General features: G+C 35.6%; 3 protein-coding genes across 6 annotated transcripts; 1 reads left to right on the top strand and 2 right to left on the bottom strand.

Moving 5' to 3' along the window:
• Positions 1-1,079: 1,079 nt before the first annotated feature.
• On the bottom strand, positions 1,080-4,525 carry LOC109006617. Its single transcript, XM_018985960.2, has 3 exons — positions 4,088-4,525; positions 2,617-2,977; positions 1,080-1,424 (listed from the first exon to the last, which is right to left on the bottom strand). Exons 1-3 carry the CDS (start codon positions 4,421-4,423, stop codon positions 1,249-1,251), a joined length of 873 nt encoding a protein of 290 aa, XP_018841505.1. The 5' UTR covers positions 4,424-4,525; the 3' UTR covers positions 1,080-1,248.
• A 3,212-nt stretch (positions 4,526-7,737) lies between these two features.
• Positions 7,738-13,059, top strand: LOC109006618 (V-type proton ATPase subunit B 1-like). 3 transcript variants are annotated; one of them, XM_018985962.2, is made up of 15 exons: positions 7,738-7,811; positions 8,135-8,199; positions 8,433-8,488; positions 8,605-8,703; positions 8,961-9,020; positions 9,407-9,518; positions 9,599-9,807; positions 10,484-10,612; positions 10,737-10,874; positions 11,153-11,303; positions 11,390-11,472; positions 11,923-11,970; positions 12,079-12,132; positions 12,220-12,303; positions 12,417-13,059. In XM_018985962.2, the coding sequence occupies exons 2-15, from the start codon at positions 8,142-8,144 to the stop codon at positions 12,600-12,602; spliced, it is 1,467 nt and encodes a 488-aa protein (XP_018841507.1). In that variant the 5' UTR covers positions 7,738-7,811; positions 8,135-8,141; the 3' UTR covers positions 12,603-13,059. The 3 variants fall into 3 exon arrangements, with proteins under 3 accessions (XP_018841507.1, XP_018841506.1, XP_018841508.1); XM_018985961.2 differs by lacking the exon at positions 7,738-7,811 and adding an exon at positions 7,819-7,958; XM_018985963.2 differs by lacking the exon at positions 7,738-7,811 and adding an exon at positions 7,856-7,933.
• Positions 13,060-13,626: 567 nt separating this feature from the next.
• On the bottom strand, positions 13,627-17,395 carry LOC109006620. Of its 2 annotated transcripts, XM_018985964.2 has the most exons (8): positions 17,209-17,395; positions 17,005-17,113; positions 16,575-16,727; positions 15,948-16,031; positions 15,664-15,863; positions 14,976-15,391; positions 14,632-14,816; positions 13,627-14,264 (listed from the first exon to the last, which is right to left on the bottom strand). In XM_018985964.2, the coding sequence occupies exons 2-8, from the start codon at positions 17,084-17,086 to the stop codon at positions 13,891-13,893; spliced, it is 1,494 nt and encodes a 497-aa protein (XP_018841509.1). In that variant the 5' UTR covers positions 17,087-17,113; positions 17,209-17,395; the 3' UTR covers positions 13,627-13,890. The 2 variants fall into 2 exon arrangements, with proteins under 2 accessions (XP_018841509.1, XP_035542740.1); XM_035686847.1 differs by lacking the exons at positions 17,005-17,113; positions 17,209-17,395 and adding an exon at positions 16,836-16,982.

The raw sequence follows: 17,395 nt of genomic DNA, 5'->3' as shown, positions 1-17,395 counted from the left end.
GAACTTCTCATTCTCAAACAACGTGAGATCCTATACACCACCTACCATTATCCTTATCATATGGGATATGATTATCAGAGTTGGCGTGCGTGCTTCATTTCATGGTACATGTTGCGGCACAGAGAGGGTATGTAGAAGCTCTCCATGGCTGGCTAGCAAAGTTTGTAGTTACAGAAGTAGAAGGATAAATTAACAGGTAAAGCAGTAGCTTGCTTTTGCATTGAAAAGCTTTTGCAAAGGACGTGAAGGTGAGGAAGGAACGGCAACAGAAGAGGAAATTGGACAGAAGGATTCTAGCGTTCCAGAAGTTCAAGCAGACAGCAGGTTTCTTGAATACAAGCTTGCGGAATTGAAGTCAGAGAGTCAGTAAGTGGAGCATGGGCATGAGTACTTGAGTGATAAGAAGGATCAGTTGCACACATGGAAAAAGGAAGTTGGATGTGGAGAACGAGAAACTCCACAACTGCACTCAAGAAACATAAAGGATCATATTAAATAGATAACAAACTTTTTTTTTTTTTCCCCAAGGCTTCTAAAAAAATGTACAATTTCTCCTTGTAACTTTAGAAGAAGATGCTGAGAAAGCTGAGTACCTATCATATACTAAAGGGATCCAAGGTTGAAGACAATGGCAGCAGATGACAAACAAATCTAAAGACGAGGGCTTTGAGGATCTAAAGTGTGTGACCCCTATAAACGTGATGTACATATGTTTATACCTTTATAAGGTGTGAAAGCAGCTCGAAGAGACACATTTATTTATATGTTCAGCAGATTTTTTTTCGCAGCATTGAATTGATATTTGCTAGTATCAATAGTTGTTGTGGTTGCCCACGATTTTTGTCGCAGAACCTGTAAATTTTCCCTTTTTTGGCAAAAGTAAAAAGAGAGTGCAGAGAGGGAAATCCAAGTGAGCAATTATTGTAAGTAATTGAACATTGATCTTGATCTTGCGGAACGGCAAAAATGTACCAAAAAGTCTCAAACTGAACTTTTATTTGGAAAATAGATATCACCTCCTAATTACCCTCATAAATGCAGCATGCAAATAGACCTTAACTCAAACCAACCATGAGATGTAATGGGCATTATAATCTGCAAGCAACTTGTTGAACTGATTCACGTTTCACTACATTCTTTCAAGTTTTGTACAAAAAGCAATGATACACATCCTAAAAAAGCTCGGGTATGATCATTCAAATGAATAATTACAGATTGCACAAGCTACAATTACTATCTTCTCTTAGCCTACGTTAGGCACAGTGAGACCAAAAATTGAGAGAAGAGTATAAATTCGCTTACAACAGCAGCAGGTGAGTTTATCCCAAAAAATGGGACAATGTCAACCTGGAGCCAGCTCTCAACTGCAGATCCCACCGCAGCACCAGCCGCAAGGCCCCCTATGGTAATTACAGTAGCCTTCCCTGCAAACATGAATAGCAAAGCACTCAAACATTTTCACCTTGCAGATACAGTTGAATCGTGCTTATATCCACAATACCAAAAATTTTTGCTCTGCCTTGCTTTGAAAATGGTAACTATCAGAAGCCACTGCGATTATCTTTATTGACGGGACAGGAGATAATTTTCGTTTGTTTTTTAGTACCAACAAACTCAACCAAATCACCGTGACAGACCAGAACCAGGTAAGTCAACAATGGATAAATAATACTGCATTTTTTTTTTATATGAAATAATACTGCATTTAAGTTCTCATTAATGATGTCTTTCTACATTGATGTTCTTTCTGAAGAAAATCATTTTTACTCACTTTTACTTTTTCAACAACTGGATGACCTTAGAAAAAGTGATATAGGTGTTTAATTTAATGGAAACAAAGTCTCAAGTAGATAATGCAAAAGCGCCACTGCTAAAAACATCAGAAAGCTGATAATGTAGTCACGCCGATGCTAACAACATCAGAATGACAGGTTCTACAACCACTGCTTGAAACTTTGTTGTTTTATTTATTAAAAAAAAAAAATTATAGGAAGAAATGGAATCTAAAGTCCAAGCTACCAAACTAATGCTCTATTAATAGAGGCATTGTTCTTGTGATACGCCATAAGGGACATGAGCTATATGGGATGAGATATGGAGATGTGAGAGGCTTCCATGATCTCTGTTTGTGGAGCAAAAGGGGAAAAAAAAAGAATGCAGTCATGTCAAAGGTATGTGGCTAGTGGAGAGAGACACAGCTAGTCAATTGAGTTGTGTAGTGTGGGAGTAACATGGGTGAGTCTGAGTGTGTGATGTGGGTGCATGTATAGAGTTAGATTGTGAGAAGAGAGTGTGTTATGAATGTGGAAGTGGAGTGGATTAAAAACCATGTAGGTTGAGTCTATAAAAGCCAGGTTTATATGTGTAGTTTGCTTTATCTGTGATTAGTAAACTATATCTTGTATTGGGTTTTCTCCCACCCAAAATGGAGCTAATTTGTATAAGTGAAATTGTTTGAATTTCTTTAACTTCTCTTTCCTGGTTTCCATCACATTCTCTGCTACACTTCTTGAGTTTAAATTTGTAAGGCATCTCAAACTTCTCGAGGACAACATACCTTTGTATTCAAATAAAACCAAGCAAGTAGAACCATATAGACATAAGAAAGCTGCTTACCTAACTTCACATTTTTTTTGGTCATGAAATACAAAGAAGCTCCAAAACTACTGGCCAAGATTAGTCCAGGAACATCAGCCCCAGCATACGGGGCTGCAATGGATGTTGAAGCTCCATTGACAAAAGTTAAGGCCATTAAAGCCCCATATACACCTGCTTGTATGCCCAAATCACTGCTTGATGGTGTTTCAACTGAAATGGGTGGATTCTTCACAGCAGCCTGCCACCACTGAGGCATTGATCCCATCCCAGGAGCACTTAAAGGTTTAACATCGGCATAACGAACGCTACTATTCACAACTTTTCCTGCTCGCCGCTGAGTTAAGCTTTGCATGAGCAACATATCATATGCAGCCTCAACCTAAAACATATTAAAAACGGTAGTGATAGGGACAAGAAGACTACTACAACTCTGTGGATAGATAGTCAACTACTTCCAGCGATAGATAAATAACAGAAATTAAACATTGATCTAAAAGAATGCACCACCAGTTGGGTCAAATAAATCTTCCAAATCAGGCCTGAAACTGGACCTATCTATCATCAGAATTAAACAACATCAAATCAAAATCCTCCAGATATTCAGGATAATTCCACATTGGAGTATTTAGAATTCTAACCATCAAGTGTTACTTACATGGTTTAGATTTTGCCATTTTAGTATGCCTCAACTCTATAGGATCCTCAATTTTTCATTAATACATTGTGTCTTATTAAATTATATGCTGAGTTGGCAAAATCTTATCCATTTGATTATAATATCGATTATAATTTTGAGGACCTTAACGTTAAGATCTTAATCCAACAAAATCAACAAAGGCCCATCCAAATTATAAAATGAGTAACCATGTCTTCTTTGACAACCCTGAGCCCACTAGCCATACAAATTAAAGGCCACAACCAGATGACTTAGTTTCACACATATATGACTCTTAGTGCAATTGGTATGGTCCAAAATTTTAACAAGCGGCAAGTGATACAATCCATAATCAGAACAAAAGTCTTAAAAACTTTAAATAAGTGATATATCTATAAGACACCCAATAAAGAAAATGGAAATTTGATATTTTTTTAAAGGTAAATAAAAATTATTGAAACATAACAAAAAGCGTTGCCCAAGTACAGGAAGTATACACAGACAAGAAAACACCTAACTGCAATCTAGGAACTGGAAAATGATACAAATGGCAATTTGATTATGTGGTGATAATACAAATAAAATTAATCACAACAAAATAAAATGATCACTAATGCTCAAGTTATTAAATACCTGTACTTATCTAATATCGATTACCTTCTCAAAAAGTTTTAGAGCTCAAAAACTCTCCCAGAATTCAGAGTACGCAAATATATGTTAGAAAAAGAAAACGATGAAAAAAAAATTAGACTTTAAAGATGTCTATTTTTTTTTTATCTAATTGGAAAGAGGAACAAAAGCAATCAGGTGAGATCCAAGCTAAGGAGAAGGAACCTGCGCTATCGCCTCCTGGTCGTCCTTACAAGCGGCGAGGATTGAGTTCTTTGCGCGGAGTATGTCATCGAAGGAGGCACCCTCGGATACTCCGAGGACCTTGAGAGCGTTCTCCACGGACATCTCGAACTGCGCCGAGTCGTCGGCTCTGGAGCCGGCATGGACCAGAGTGCGCCGGGAGGGAATAACGGTCACAGCACTCACGCATCGGCCTGGCCACGGTTCGTTCTTAGTGAGACCTACGGCGTGCAATGGGCCGAACCTACGGGCTGGGGGCCGGTGGTAGGGTGAACCAGTTGTGAAGCGGTTGGGCCGGACGGAGAGAGTGGCAGCCATTTTCGGGACAAAATGAAAACGTGAGGCTGGATGCAGTGTAGCTAGAGAGGCAGTTAATCTAGATTCTACACTCTAGAGGCTGTGCTTTTTGTTCGAGAGACTTCGTGTGTGTTGCTGTGGTGTAGGTGCTTTTTAATCTCTGACCGTCAGATTATCGATCATGAGTATCGTGCGGGATTTTAAATTTTTACCGAAGCTTGTAGTAATCAGAGTGATTTTAAAAATAAAAAAAAAAATCAATATATAATTTATGAACGTTTCAAATTTAAGAAAATATTGCAAAATGATAAAAAAAAAATATCTAAGGATTTATATTCAATCTCTATGTTTAATGTTTTTAATAAGATATTCAATCTCTACATTTAATTTAAAAGAACTACTTTAATCACAAAAAAATTTTATAAAATTAAATTTATAAACTGAGGTAATTTAATATAATATGTTAGATTGTAAAAATATTTTTTGTGACTATAGCACACACTTGTACTTACGAAAGGAATATCACAGAGGGATAGAAGATCATATTTAGATATTGAATTGAATTAAGATAAGTTGAGTTCTTTATAAATAATAATGAGTTGAGATAGTGAAGTAAATTTTGTAGGATCCACTTAAGATGAGTTTGGATGTATTTGGATGTTAATATAAGTTTAAATATATTTATAAAAAGTTAAAAAAAGTTACGAATCTTTCATATAAAGAGGTTTTGAGTTAAAATAAGTTTAATAATTTAAAATTAAGTATTTTTAAACTCAACTTAAAATTAAACACAGCTAAATTGATCTCAATTCCATCTAAATTTCAAACGGAAGCTAACAAACCAACACCGTCTTGGAGAAATAGCTGCAGAAGAAGGAAGCCGTAGGAGGGAGTCTCTGACTATTGTTTTCAAATCATTACTATTTGGCTTACACTTGTTCTAAAAGAGTCGAGACATTTTGGGATCTCTTTGTACTAAAGTATTTTTGAGTTTGGTTCCTAAATTTATATCAATTCATCTCAATTTATCATTATAAATTTTTTAAATTTTTACATAAAATATAATAAATAATTTAATTTTTTTAAATCTTAAAATAATAATAATATTAAAAAATAATATTTTATTTAACTTTCAATTCAATTAATTTAGCATCCAAACGCGGCCGTTTTGTCACAAATTAAGGTTTATCATTTTGTTTCTGTCACGGCATAACATGTCTGTAGTGTCATTATAATGAATCGTTGCCACCAAGCTGAAGGATGGGGATGTAGTGGTCTTAACTCTCAGATTGCATCAAGGTCTTAATTCGAATATGCCACTGTGAATGATAGAGGAAGATTTCCACAATATGAAGTAACTATTAGTATATTAATATTTTTTTTTTAATTTTTTAAAATTGTTTAACGATGTTTAAAAATTATTTAAAAAAAATACAGTTTGTATTATAGAAATACCAAGTAGACAAACTTGAGGGGCATGGTAACGCTTACCCTGGATGGGAACTGGTTCACAACCCGACAAGGTTCGTAGGTTGATTCGAATTGTCTCCTTTCCTTTGCCGGTCTGAGTGAAATTACAAGAGCAAATGTTACACAAACAGAAGAAATCGTGGATTGAGGCAGCCATCAGGATACTAGACTTGACTATGTTGAAGAAGGTTTAGGGGAAGATGAACATCAAATCCAAGTGCTTCCCAGCCTCAACAGTTCTTCTGCCTCTGGGCATGGATTCTTTTTGTACATCGGATAACACAGCCTTTTGTTTTGGAAGTTTTAAAACACCAAATATGTGTTTGTTTCCATAGAAAATAATCAAGGACATGCAGAGATGAATCTGTTGTTAACAAGCAGAGTTATTTAGCAAAAAAAAACATGTCTATTTATTATTTTTAAAGCGTCAAATTCAAAGATTTTATTTAGATAGTGAAATGAAATGAAATAGTTTTAAATAAAAGTTAAATAAAATATTATAATAATATTATTTTTTTAATATTATTATTATTTTAGAATTTAAAAAAATTAAAAAATTAATTATATTTTATATAAAATTATAAAAAAATTATAATAATAAAATGAGATTAAATGAAATATTTTTATACGAAAAATACGTACAGAGTATTTCACACAAACAGGCACCAACCAAAGCCAGTCCAAGACAAGTTTTGGAAAAACGACAAAAATTGGGAAGCTGCGGTAGACCCCAATCCTAACCAGGTTCCTGTCCACGCCACATGCCATTAACTATTTATAATTAATAATTTCTAAAAAATTAATTCGAGGAGCATTTAAAATTGATATTTTCAATTTAGTGCATGAATAGATATTTTGATATATTTTTTTAATTCTGTTGGGAAGTAAACATAACTAAAATTACCTATATTTTCTAATAAATAGATGGATACCATCCATTTCATTTGAAAATAGAGAAATTTTTGCTCCTTCCGCATATAGTTAGACACGTAGTCGAGGATTTATTAAAGAATGCTGCTAAGGTGCCGTCGAACAATGATTGTTAGGTGTGTTTTTTATTTTTTAATATTTTTTAAAAATATAAAAAATATCAATACACTAATAATTAATTTCTTAATAAATAAATAAATAAATATAAAAAAATTAAATACATAAACGATCAAAATGAAGAGATAAAATAGACAGCATAATAACATTATTCTTTACTAAATTTTGTACTAGGATTAGATCGAGTTGTGGCTTATTGGTTTTTCCAATCGGGCTAGGTTCTAGATTATAAATTAAACTCTATTTGAAAGAGATTAACTTAGGATTGGTTTGGATTTAGAGATGAGATGAGATGAGATGATTTTAGATAAAAGATGAAAGTTGAAAAAAATATTATTAGAATATTATTTTTTAATATTATTATTATTTTGAGATTTGAAAAAGTTAAATTATTTATTGTATTTTATGTGAAAATTTGAAAAAATTGTAATGATGAGATGAGATGAAACATTTTCTTAATCTAAACGGGATCTTAAATTATAAATCAGACTAGATTTGATAAATTAAATCATTAATGTTGTACCATACTTTCATCTCATTTTTATTTTAATAAGGATAAATTTGTTATATTTTATATAATAAACTAAAAGTGAGATAATAACGTGGCTTACAAAAATTTTTAATTAATAATTTATTTTATCGTGTACGCCTGAAATAAAATTGCTAAAAAATAGACAATCATTGTCTGCCACGTCCCTACAAAGGCAGCCAACGAAGAAACCCCATCTATACCTTTCACAGAACAAACAACTCTTCGTTTTTTTGTCTCTCTGATATTATTACCATAAAATAATTAGGCGATTCATAAATTATATAATTCATATATTTTTCTAATCCGTTGGATCTCAGTTTACTCTCTCTCTCTCTCTCTCTCTCGGATCGAAAAATAAAGGTATGCTACTGGTGTATCCTATATAATCTGTGAAATTCCCAGATCGTCATTTTCTCTGATACAATCTTAATTGTGTGGTCTCTGCGGTCACAAACCTCTGGATATTTACAGCGTAGGAATTGGTGCGACCGATTTAATACCCATCCAGTGCGTGTTCATTTTCGTTTCCTTTCCACTTTACTGTGTTTTATCGGCTTGGAGATAGAGAATTGTAAATGATTTAGCTAGTCCAGATTGGTGTATCTTATATATAATATAGGAAATTCATCTAATCAGGGTGGCCATTTTTTTTTTTTTTGACCTTTTTGTTTGGGTGATTGAAGCTCTGAAATGGGTGTACCGCCAAACAATCATGACATGGAAGAGGGGACGCTGGAGATTGGCATGGGTGAGTTTTGCATTGATGTACTTGTTTTTTTTAACATGCTGTATTTGGGGATGTGTTTAATTTGGGTATGAGATTTGATTTCAATGCGAGTGTCAAGCACAGCGGATATCCTCTTTGAACCCAAACTCCATACTACTCATAGTAAATTGAATAAATCGGAAGACTAGGAGAAAATGTAACTGATAGATAAGTTTTTATAAGTTTTTCCCTTTGTTTATTATTTTACATTGCAGAGTATAGAACTGTTTCTGGAGTTGCTGGACCTCTGGTTATCCTCGATAAAGTAAAGGTGGGGATTTTGCTCTCTTGCCTCTCATCGCTTAGTATTTTGCCAAGATTTATCAATCAGGATTTCCCTTTTACTCATGTTTTCGTGATCAATCTATCCCCTGATAACCGTTTCAGGGACCTAAGTATCAAGAGATTGTCAATATTCGTCTGGGAGATGGAACCACCCGGCGAGGACAAGTCCTGGAAGTCGATGGAGAAAAGGCTGTTGTTCAGGTTATTTTTGTTCGGCTATCTATATTATTTGCTTCTCATGATTATGATTTCCCCATAATCGACATTCTAGCATGATTTATAAATTTCGAGGAATTCGTCGTCTTGATTGTGGACTCATATGCTGCTTCTCAGTAGTATAGTTCATTCATGTCTCTAATTGCCCTACACTTAAAAGCATCCTTTTCCCCTTAATCTCTTCTGGTATAATTGTTTATTGTATTTTATATATACTTTGTTATCTGGTTGGCTTTGGCCAGGTTTTTGAAGGAACATCTGGAATTGACAACAAATACACAACTGTGCAATTTACAGGAGAGGTATTAAACTTTGTTCATATTCTTCCCTTGTACTATGAAGCATGTTTTATCATAATTAATTGGGTTGTCCAGCCTCTGCAAGGTACACTTATCTGGTAAAAGTTTTCAAATCTAGAGTCATCTATCTGGTAAAGTGGCTTCATTAGAGGAGATACTAAAACACTGCAAAACCTTAGTTGGTCTATGTGCAATAAGCTAGAGATCTCATTTGGTATTAGAAACTTCTGATGTCACTCTAGGTAAAAAGCAACAGGATCTCCATAACCTACTGATGTATTAGCACAGATTAGAGATCATGGTTCTCAATTTTCCTTTGTAACCCTCTGGTTCCGTGACTTTTAGTTCAGTGTTGCCTTCCTCACTCTCTCTCTGGACATGTGTTGCAGGTTTTGAAAACTCCTGTGTCATTGGACATGCTTGGGCGCATATTTAATGGTTCTGGGAAACCCATTGATAATGGTCCCCCTATTTTGCCCGAGGCTTACTTGGACATATCCGGTGAGTTGTTGGAGTTAATGATAACTATATGCTTTATATTTATATATTTGCATTCCTTCAATTTGTCATGTCTTTTCTAGGGAGTTCTATCAATCCTAGCGAGAGAACCTATCCTGAGGAGATGATACAGACAGGGATTTCTACAATTGATGTCATGAATTCGATTGCTAGAGGACAAAAAATTCCTCTTTTCTCTGCTGCCGGTCTTCCACATAATGAAATAGCTGCACAGATATGTCGACAGGCTGGTTTGGTCAAACGATTGGAGAAGTCTGAAAATCTTCTTCAGGTAGAGGTCATTCTAATATTTTTTTGGCTAGCGACGATTGCAGATTAAGCTAATTAGATGAGTGAAAGAAGGAGAACCACAAAAAGGGTTGCCCCATATCTTCTGATGAATCTGCTGTTTTACTGATTTTTATATTAGACATACTTAAATACATGGACAGCATAATTATAATTTGTAGATGAATCCAAGATCTTTGTAGAATGTCCTTGAGGAAGCTTTAGTTTTCATAAAGTATCCCCTTGTTTCCCCCCTTCAGAGTTTAAATCCATAGGCACTAGCAACTTTCCGTTACATGAAATACATATGGTCCTGGAATTATCTACCTTACTTTGGAATAGTAATCTTTCTCTATTGTTGTAGATGACCCTCAATCTCTTTTCTGTTAGATAAATTGCGGGATTTGTAGTTTAAAGTATCTGTGAAATCTCTTAAAGAGTTGGAGAGGTCCATAGATGATTTGATGTCAAACTGCTTCAATTGTTGTATTTACCTCATTCTATTGCTTACTTTTGACCCAGTTGTTTCTTTTGCCTTTGAAATATATAAGCTAGTTGTTTCTTGGATGACCACTTTGTTTACAATGTCTCTTATGTTCTTTATAATTTTTTCTTTTTTTTGGGGGGGGGGGGATTCAAACTTCTAGGTGATTATCCTAACCTACTCAATGAATTTACAGGATGAGGTAGAGGACAATTTTGCCATTGTATTTGCAGCCATGGGTGTAAATATGGAGACTGCCCAGTTTTTCAAACGTGATTTTGAGGAAAATGGCTCAATGGAGAGAGTGACCCTCTTTCTGAACCTGGTACTTTTTAAATCTGCATTTGAATGATATCGTGACTACTTGTTTTCTCTAATGTGAGAATTTTTCAGTTATCCCTGTTTGAACGTCATACCTAAAATGTGTTCACTGGTCTTCTCTTGGGCAGGCAAATGACCCTACAATTGAACGTATTATCACTCCTCGCATTGCTCTTACTACTGCTGAATATTTGGCTTATGAATGTGGGAAGCACGTTCTTGTCATCCTTACAGATATGAGTTCTTATGCTGATGCTCTTCGTGAGGTAATATAAAAGATTTGTTAATTTGCACTACTGAGACTTATCCTTGTACTGTTTTTGCAAAAGAAAAAAAGCCCGAACCTGTTTTGTAAAATCCTTTAACATCTTTTTCCTTCATAGTTCTGAGGTATTCAATATATATGCAAACTTTACATGGATTCCAGCTAGATTAGAAAGTCAAAGATTTTGTTTATCTGGAGTCTTTTTGTGTACTATGTGAGATCTTTAAGAACTTCTTACAAAAATTTGCATGACTCAAATTACCGATTGCTACTGTGCAGGTGTCCGCTGCCCGTGAAGAAGTGCCAGGAAGGCGTGGGTATCCTGGGTATATGTATACCGATTTGGCAACAATTTATGAGCGTGCTGGAAGAATTGAAGGGCGGAAAGGCTCCATAACACAAATTCCAATTTTAACTATGCCTAACGATGGTAATGCAATTTTGATCATCTTGCCAACTGTTCCTTCTTGCTTTAGTGATGGTCATTCTTGAACATTGATTGCTTTGTTTTGCCAGATATTACACATCCCACTCCAGATCTTACAGGATATATCACTGAGGGGCAGATATACATTGACAGGCAGTTACACAACAGACAGGTAGGGTTATAATAAAGCTTAAGGTTTTGAATTAGTGTTGTTGGGCGCTGTAGTTTGATGATGGGAAATAATTTTCAGGTAGATCTGGGTGTTTTTTTATGCACGATAATTTGGAGCTGTGTGTCCATGGTGTCAACATGCGTCGAACAAACTTAACCTTTTTTTTAATCTCATCAATAAGAAAGTTTGTTTTTACTATCCTAGCATGCTTTTGGTGAATTTGTTTAGTGCAACTGGGTTTGAAGGAACTGGTTTTATCACTGAAAGCCATATGTAAAAAGTAGCTCCCGTTTAATTGATCTCAAATTTTAAAATTGCTATTGTTGCACTTAGAAGCTAGCTCTCGTACTCATTTCTGAGACCAGTATAGGTGTTAGGAATGATATTGATTGGCTATGCGGGCTTCTATATGATTCTGAAACTAAACATTGATCTGTTTGAATTGAGCAGATATATCCACCAATTAATGTTCTCCCATCCCTGTCTCGTCTGATGAAGGTAAGAAGAATCTTTAAATTGTTTGGACTTTCAATATATTAAAGGGATGGAATCTTAGAAATTTACTAATTTGGGTGAGTGTTCTAATGTATTATTGATTTTCTGCAGAGTGCTATTGGTGAGGGGATGACTCGCAAGGACCATGCTGATGTATCCAATCAGGTCTGCTTGGTTAATATATAAATTCAGTGATGTCTCATTTAAGCCATCTAACCTTCCTTCTACGCGCATTGCTTGATTTATTTTTAGCTATATGCAAACTATGCAATTGGGAAGGATGTCCAAGCAATGAAAGCTGTGGTTGGAGAAGAAGCACTTTCTTCTGAGGACCTGGTCTGTTACCTCTTTTCTTTCTCATGAAGATTTTCTCTTTTGTTTTGTCAGTACGTAAAATAGATCATGGAAAGGAATGAAAGAAACTAATGAGATTTATATTTATAAAACAGCTGTATTTGGAGTTCTTGGACAAGTTTGAGAGGAAATTTGTCACCCAAGGAGCCTATGACACCCGTAATATCTTCCAGTCGCTAGATTTGGCATGGACTCTTCTTCGCATTTTCCCCCGTGAGCTTCTCCACCGTATACCTGCAAAGGTCCTTGACCTGTACTACAGCCGAGATGCATCTAATTGACGGAGGAAACAAGCAATATCTCTTGCCCCCTGCTTAATCATCACCACATGAGCTAGGCGGTTTGTTTTTTTATTTGCCTTTCCTTCCTGGGTTGCGCATCTCACTTATATCCAGCACAACAAATATAGGTCATGGTCCGAGTCAAGTCCCGCATATTCCAAGCTCTTCGGCTAGTCAATCTATTCTTTTAGTGAGACACTTCAAATCTTGTAATCCCCATGTTTTTTCTTCTTTTTTTATTTGTTAGTTCGGATCCAATCCGTGTTATGGCTGTTGCACTTCTTTGATGAGTTGTGAGTAACAATCGTGCTTTTAGGACAGTGAAGCCCTCTCAGATAGGCTGCTCGTTCTATGTCATGCTTAATTTTTTAAGTTATCTTCATGTATCTTCATACTCCCAAGATTCCGTATAATATGTCATCGTGGTTATGCTCAAGGCATCAATGCTTCTGTCTAATTCATGGTTTTGCGTTTGTTTTCTACTTATTTATGTGACTTTATAAAAATGATGCTGAGATTAGGGTGCTTTATGTATATTTAATTTTGCACGTACAACTCTGTCCTATCATGTTTTAAATTATAGATATTTCTATAAATCGATGTTATTCTTAAGATGAATGTTATGTATTAGTCATTATTTACTTCCACACTTCACACTTACAACTTTTTTATTTTTAATAAGATGTGATTGTTTTTCATTAGTTTTGGAATGTGGGATAGTGAATAGTGACTAATAAGAAATAATTTTTCTATTTTTAAAACGAATTTGTGTAAAAGGATTGTGAGCGAACCAGTTTTCTTAACTTTTATATTCAATCTTGTGCATCAGTTCAAATAGTTCACAATCTTGCATTGTTGGTCTTTTTGAGGAAGGATGGTTGCTTAAGTTATCTAAATTATTACCTTTCTGACTTAAGAAAATACTATATCCACTTATGTAATATTTATAATAATATAAAAGGTTTACAGAATTCATTATAATGGTATTCGAGAGGTTTATTTATACACAAGAACATGCTGAATATTGTTTTCAAACTTTGTTAATGTACTCAAGAGGTTTCCGATTTAGTTAACTTCCTAATAACAACCTACAAAATTAATCAACACAAAGAATTTATCCCTTTTTTCCCCTGCACTCCTAAAATACAATACAAACTTTATCTAGGGCCTCAACATGCTTGCTTTCTAACGAATCAGGGCTGAGATAATGATCAGAATGTATATTAATTTATGGAGAAGTCTACGAAGAAGCCAAGAGAAATGGCTAATCATATAATAAAATTGAACCTTAGCCCGCTTTTGATGTTCTTGCTACAGGTGGCAGGACAACCGAGTCGAGGTTACCAGGATAAGGAGTCCACAATCCTAAACCTCCCCTACTTTCTTTCATTCTGCTACCTTTCCCATCAAGCTCAGTGATATTCTTCACCCATTCAATAGCTGAAGAATGCTCCCTTGTGTGTGGGTGCAGCGCAAACAGCGAGTTGTACTCGCAATTCGGAAACATAAAGAACTTGAACAAACCCCCTAACCTATATACAACATAGCCAAAGCTCAGTTGGTCTCTTGGTGTGAAGAGGTCGACCTCATTGAACCACAAGCAGCTAAACAAGTTACTCATTGCAGTGTGCTCCCGTATGATGATGGCTCCCTCCGGCACATCTGCATTTCACAGCAATATTAATATTATGAAATAACAAATGTATCATGCATCTTTCAACTAATTAAATGCAGTTTTTTCATATGTTACCAATGCAGAGCACCTTTTTTTTCACTATATGATCCAATTTCATTTATTTTCTCTTCGTGTGAGGGGGTGGAACTCCTTCAACACAGAAGGCTCTACACTGAATGAACTGTACTCTGGAAATTGAATATCTTTCGACAGTAAATGCTTGTTCACCAATCAAAGTGTTTATGACGCATGCACGAGAACTCTTGTATTAACAACTTTTGGACCATCTTTTAGGTTCCCCCTCTTTGAGGCCTGAACATCAGTTAATGAACTAATTCCTTATTTCCATCTTACCACTAATGGTTTTTCCTCCCGGACTCCATGAACTCATTCCTTCATAGCGGTAGATTTTCATGTGAAGATCAATAAGAGGTCGGGCATATCGCTTTCTCCGCTTGTTTGCATCAGCTTCCTCGTATATACTATGGTGATGCTTGTGCTGAGCAATAGCAAATGAATATTTCCCCCGCCATAAGTATCTGAAAACAATAATTCCCTTAAAAGAAGTTTCTCCATGATAGTAGAAAGAGAGTGCAAAATAACAAAATTCTCAATACGGCAGGTAGGTTAATGAAATGGAAAAGCAGTTCCTTGACAAGTTTCAAGATGCATATATACATACACAAACGTTAAGGTACCTTTCCAGTATTAGCAATGGATCAACAATCAGTTCCATTTTGCCATCAATCCAAATGCTGTACTGAGCTTGAGGGAACAATCTGTGGAGTAAGATTTTTGGGATTTTCCCGTTCCTTCTGGGCTCATCATAAGGTGAATGCTTCAGTAATACAAGACGCCAGATGCCCACCCATTTCCCCCCACGATCATCCTCTCTGATAGTAACATTTTCCTTTATGAATTTGAGGGAAATCTCATCAACAACCATAAGAAAACAGAAGAGCTTCCTAGAACGTAGGCTTATATTTGAAGGCTGTTGAGGTATATCATATCCATCAAAAATGCCAGATGCAACCACAAACCTACACTTCTCAACATATTTGATGTCTGAAGGAGCCATTTCAGCACCACTTTCACGGATAAATCCACAGTGCACCTGAAGGACCAGTACATAATAACATTTAAATTGTACCCCATATTATTGTCCTTATGCAATAATATATTTTATTTAAATTGAGAAAGATCTAACGTTTCATTGTCAACAAAGGAATAAGCAATTGAACTAACTTCATCACGACATCATCATGATAGTTAGGAGGAAGAGTATTAGCAATGCAACAGGAGCAAAAAGTAATACAATATTATAAGTCATAATCGTAATTGTTATAGGTCACACAATATTGAACGTACTAAAAGATTTTGTTTTACCTTCATGGCTGGATTTAGCTTGAAGCTCTCCTCTCTCTGTGACCAGCTCTGATGTCCTCCAAATAGTGGAGATGTCTGCGATCTGTTTTTCAAAAGCTCGTCCTCCATGACATACGACAAATCTTTGACAATCCTGTCAGGAGTTCTCCCCTTTGGAATAACAATTTTATCAGGGTCCTCAGAAAGCGGAATTGGACAGCCTGATTAATATGAGCATACCAATTTAAATTGCGTAACTAAGCAAAGATCGAAAAATCAAAGAAGAGATGTTGCCATGATCGTACGATGTTGGGGCTGTAGCGGTTCTGGCACATTAATGCCCATGCTGTTTAACACCATGAACACTTTGCTATCTTTGTTACATATAGCTGCATGTCAAGCAAAATGCCATCATATTATCACTGACCATTTTTTGATCAGTACATGATATTGTCACAGACCATTAAAAAGGATATCTGCAACAACACAATTTGAATCGTACATATCCTCGAAAGATTGAGAAGTTTTCATGAATGACAAGTACAATGCCCCACCCTCCAAACTCCCAAAAATATCAGCAAGTCTTGGTTTATCTTCTTTTCAAATAATTTATGCAACTTTTGGTTTCCGTATAAATTTAGGGAGATGAAAAGGAACTGTTTCAAAACCTATGAGTTAATTGAAGTTGAGCTATTCATTCAGCCACACTTTACAACATGTCTCGTGAAAGGTCAACAATGGGCTCCCCCTCCCCCAACTGTCTACGATTTTGAAATGCAAAAATAAATAAATAAATTGATTCAAATTTACGATACCATCATCTTCTTCCATTTCTACAGGATCTGAATCGAGCTTTAGGAGCACAACAAGAACTTGGAACAAAAAAAGTAACCAATACATAATCCCTAGGAAAGATTCACATCGATAAATACCTGAAAAGAAAGAAACTGAAGAATGGCAAGACCATACATGAAACAACAACACAGTAAGAATTAGCAGCATCCACAAGATGCCTCCTACGAGAACCAATCGAATAAACCCCTTCTTCCACACAATCATCAGGGGGTACTCTTGGGGCGACCTCCCTGTAATAAAAATTAAAAAAAAAAAAAAAAAACCCCTCTTCAGAATCTGCACCACCGTCGCCATAATAACCTACTTATATTTATTTTAGGAAAAAAATACACGCCTACCTCTATGTAATGACAAAGTTCCAGTTCTACACCCAAAACCCACATAACAGAACAAGTTAACTTTGCATTGTCATAAAGAATCTACACATACTCGTTCGATTTTTGTGCTCCAGCAAAGATTTTAGTCTCATAATGAGGAATGCGGAATTGTAACATTTAGCTTCCTCACCTTTGGGACGCAGGTTTTGAGGAGCCCGATCTCCTTTGCGGATTAACCGAAAGGATACTGACCGCTGAGCCTCTCCATCCATGATTTTACACACCAAAGCTGCTCATCACTACGCCCAAAAAATAATTACGAAAAATTATAAATAAAACATACTGACCAGCATTGCATTTGGTTCTTGCAAGCCATGATGATTCGAAATCTTACACAAAATTTCATATAACAATTAGCAATGAATTAGAACCACGCAGAAAAAAGGTGGAGACTTCAGGGGCTGCAGATTTTAGGACTCGAAAGCTGAAACGAGGAATTTTGAGGGGGCAACGGTGGAAATAAGAAGAATGCAAAGTAGTGCCCAGATCTGGGAAACTCATTGAGACCATGGAAAGAATTT

Source organism: Juglans regia, chromosome 16 (assembly GCF_001411555.2).
Source record: "Juglans regia cultivar Chandler chromosome 16, Walnut 2.0, whole genome shotgun sequence".
NCBI lineage: Eukaryota > Viridiplantae > Streptophyta > Magnoliopsida > Fagales > Juglandaceae > Juglans > Juglans regia.
Note: the sequence above shows the minus strand (reverse complement) of the source record. Positions and strands in the feature narration are given on the sequence as shown.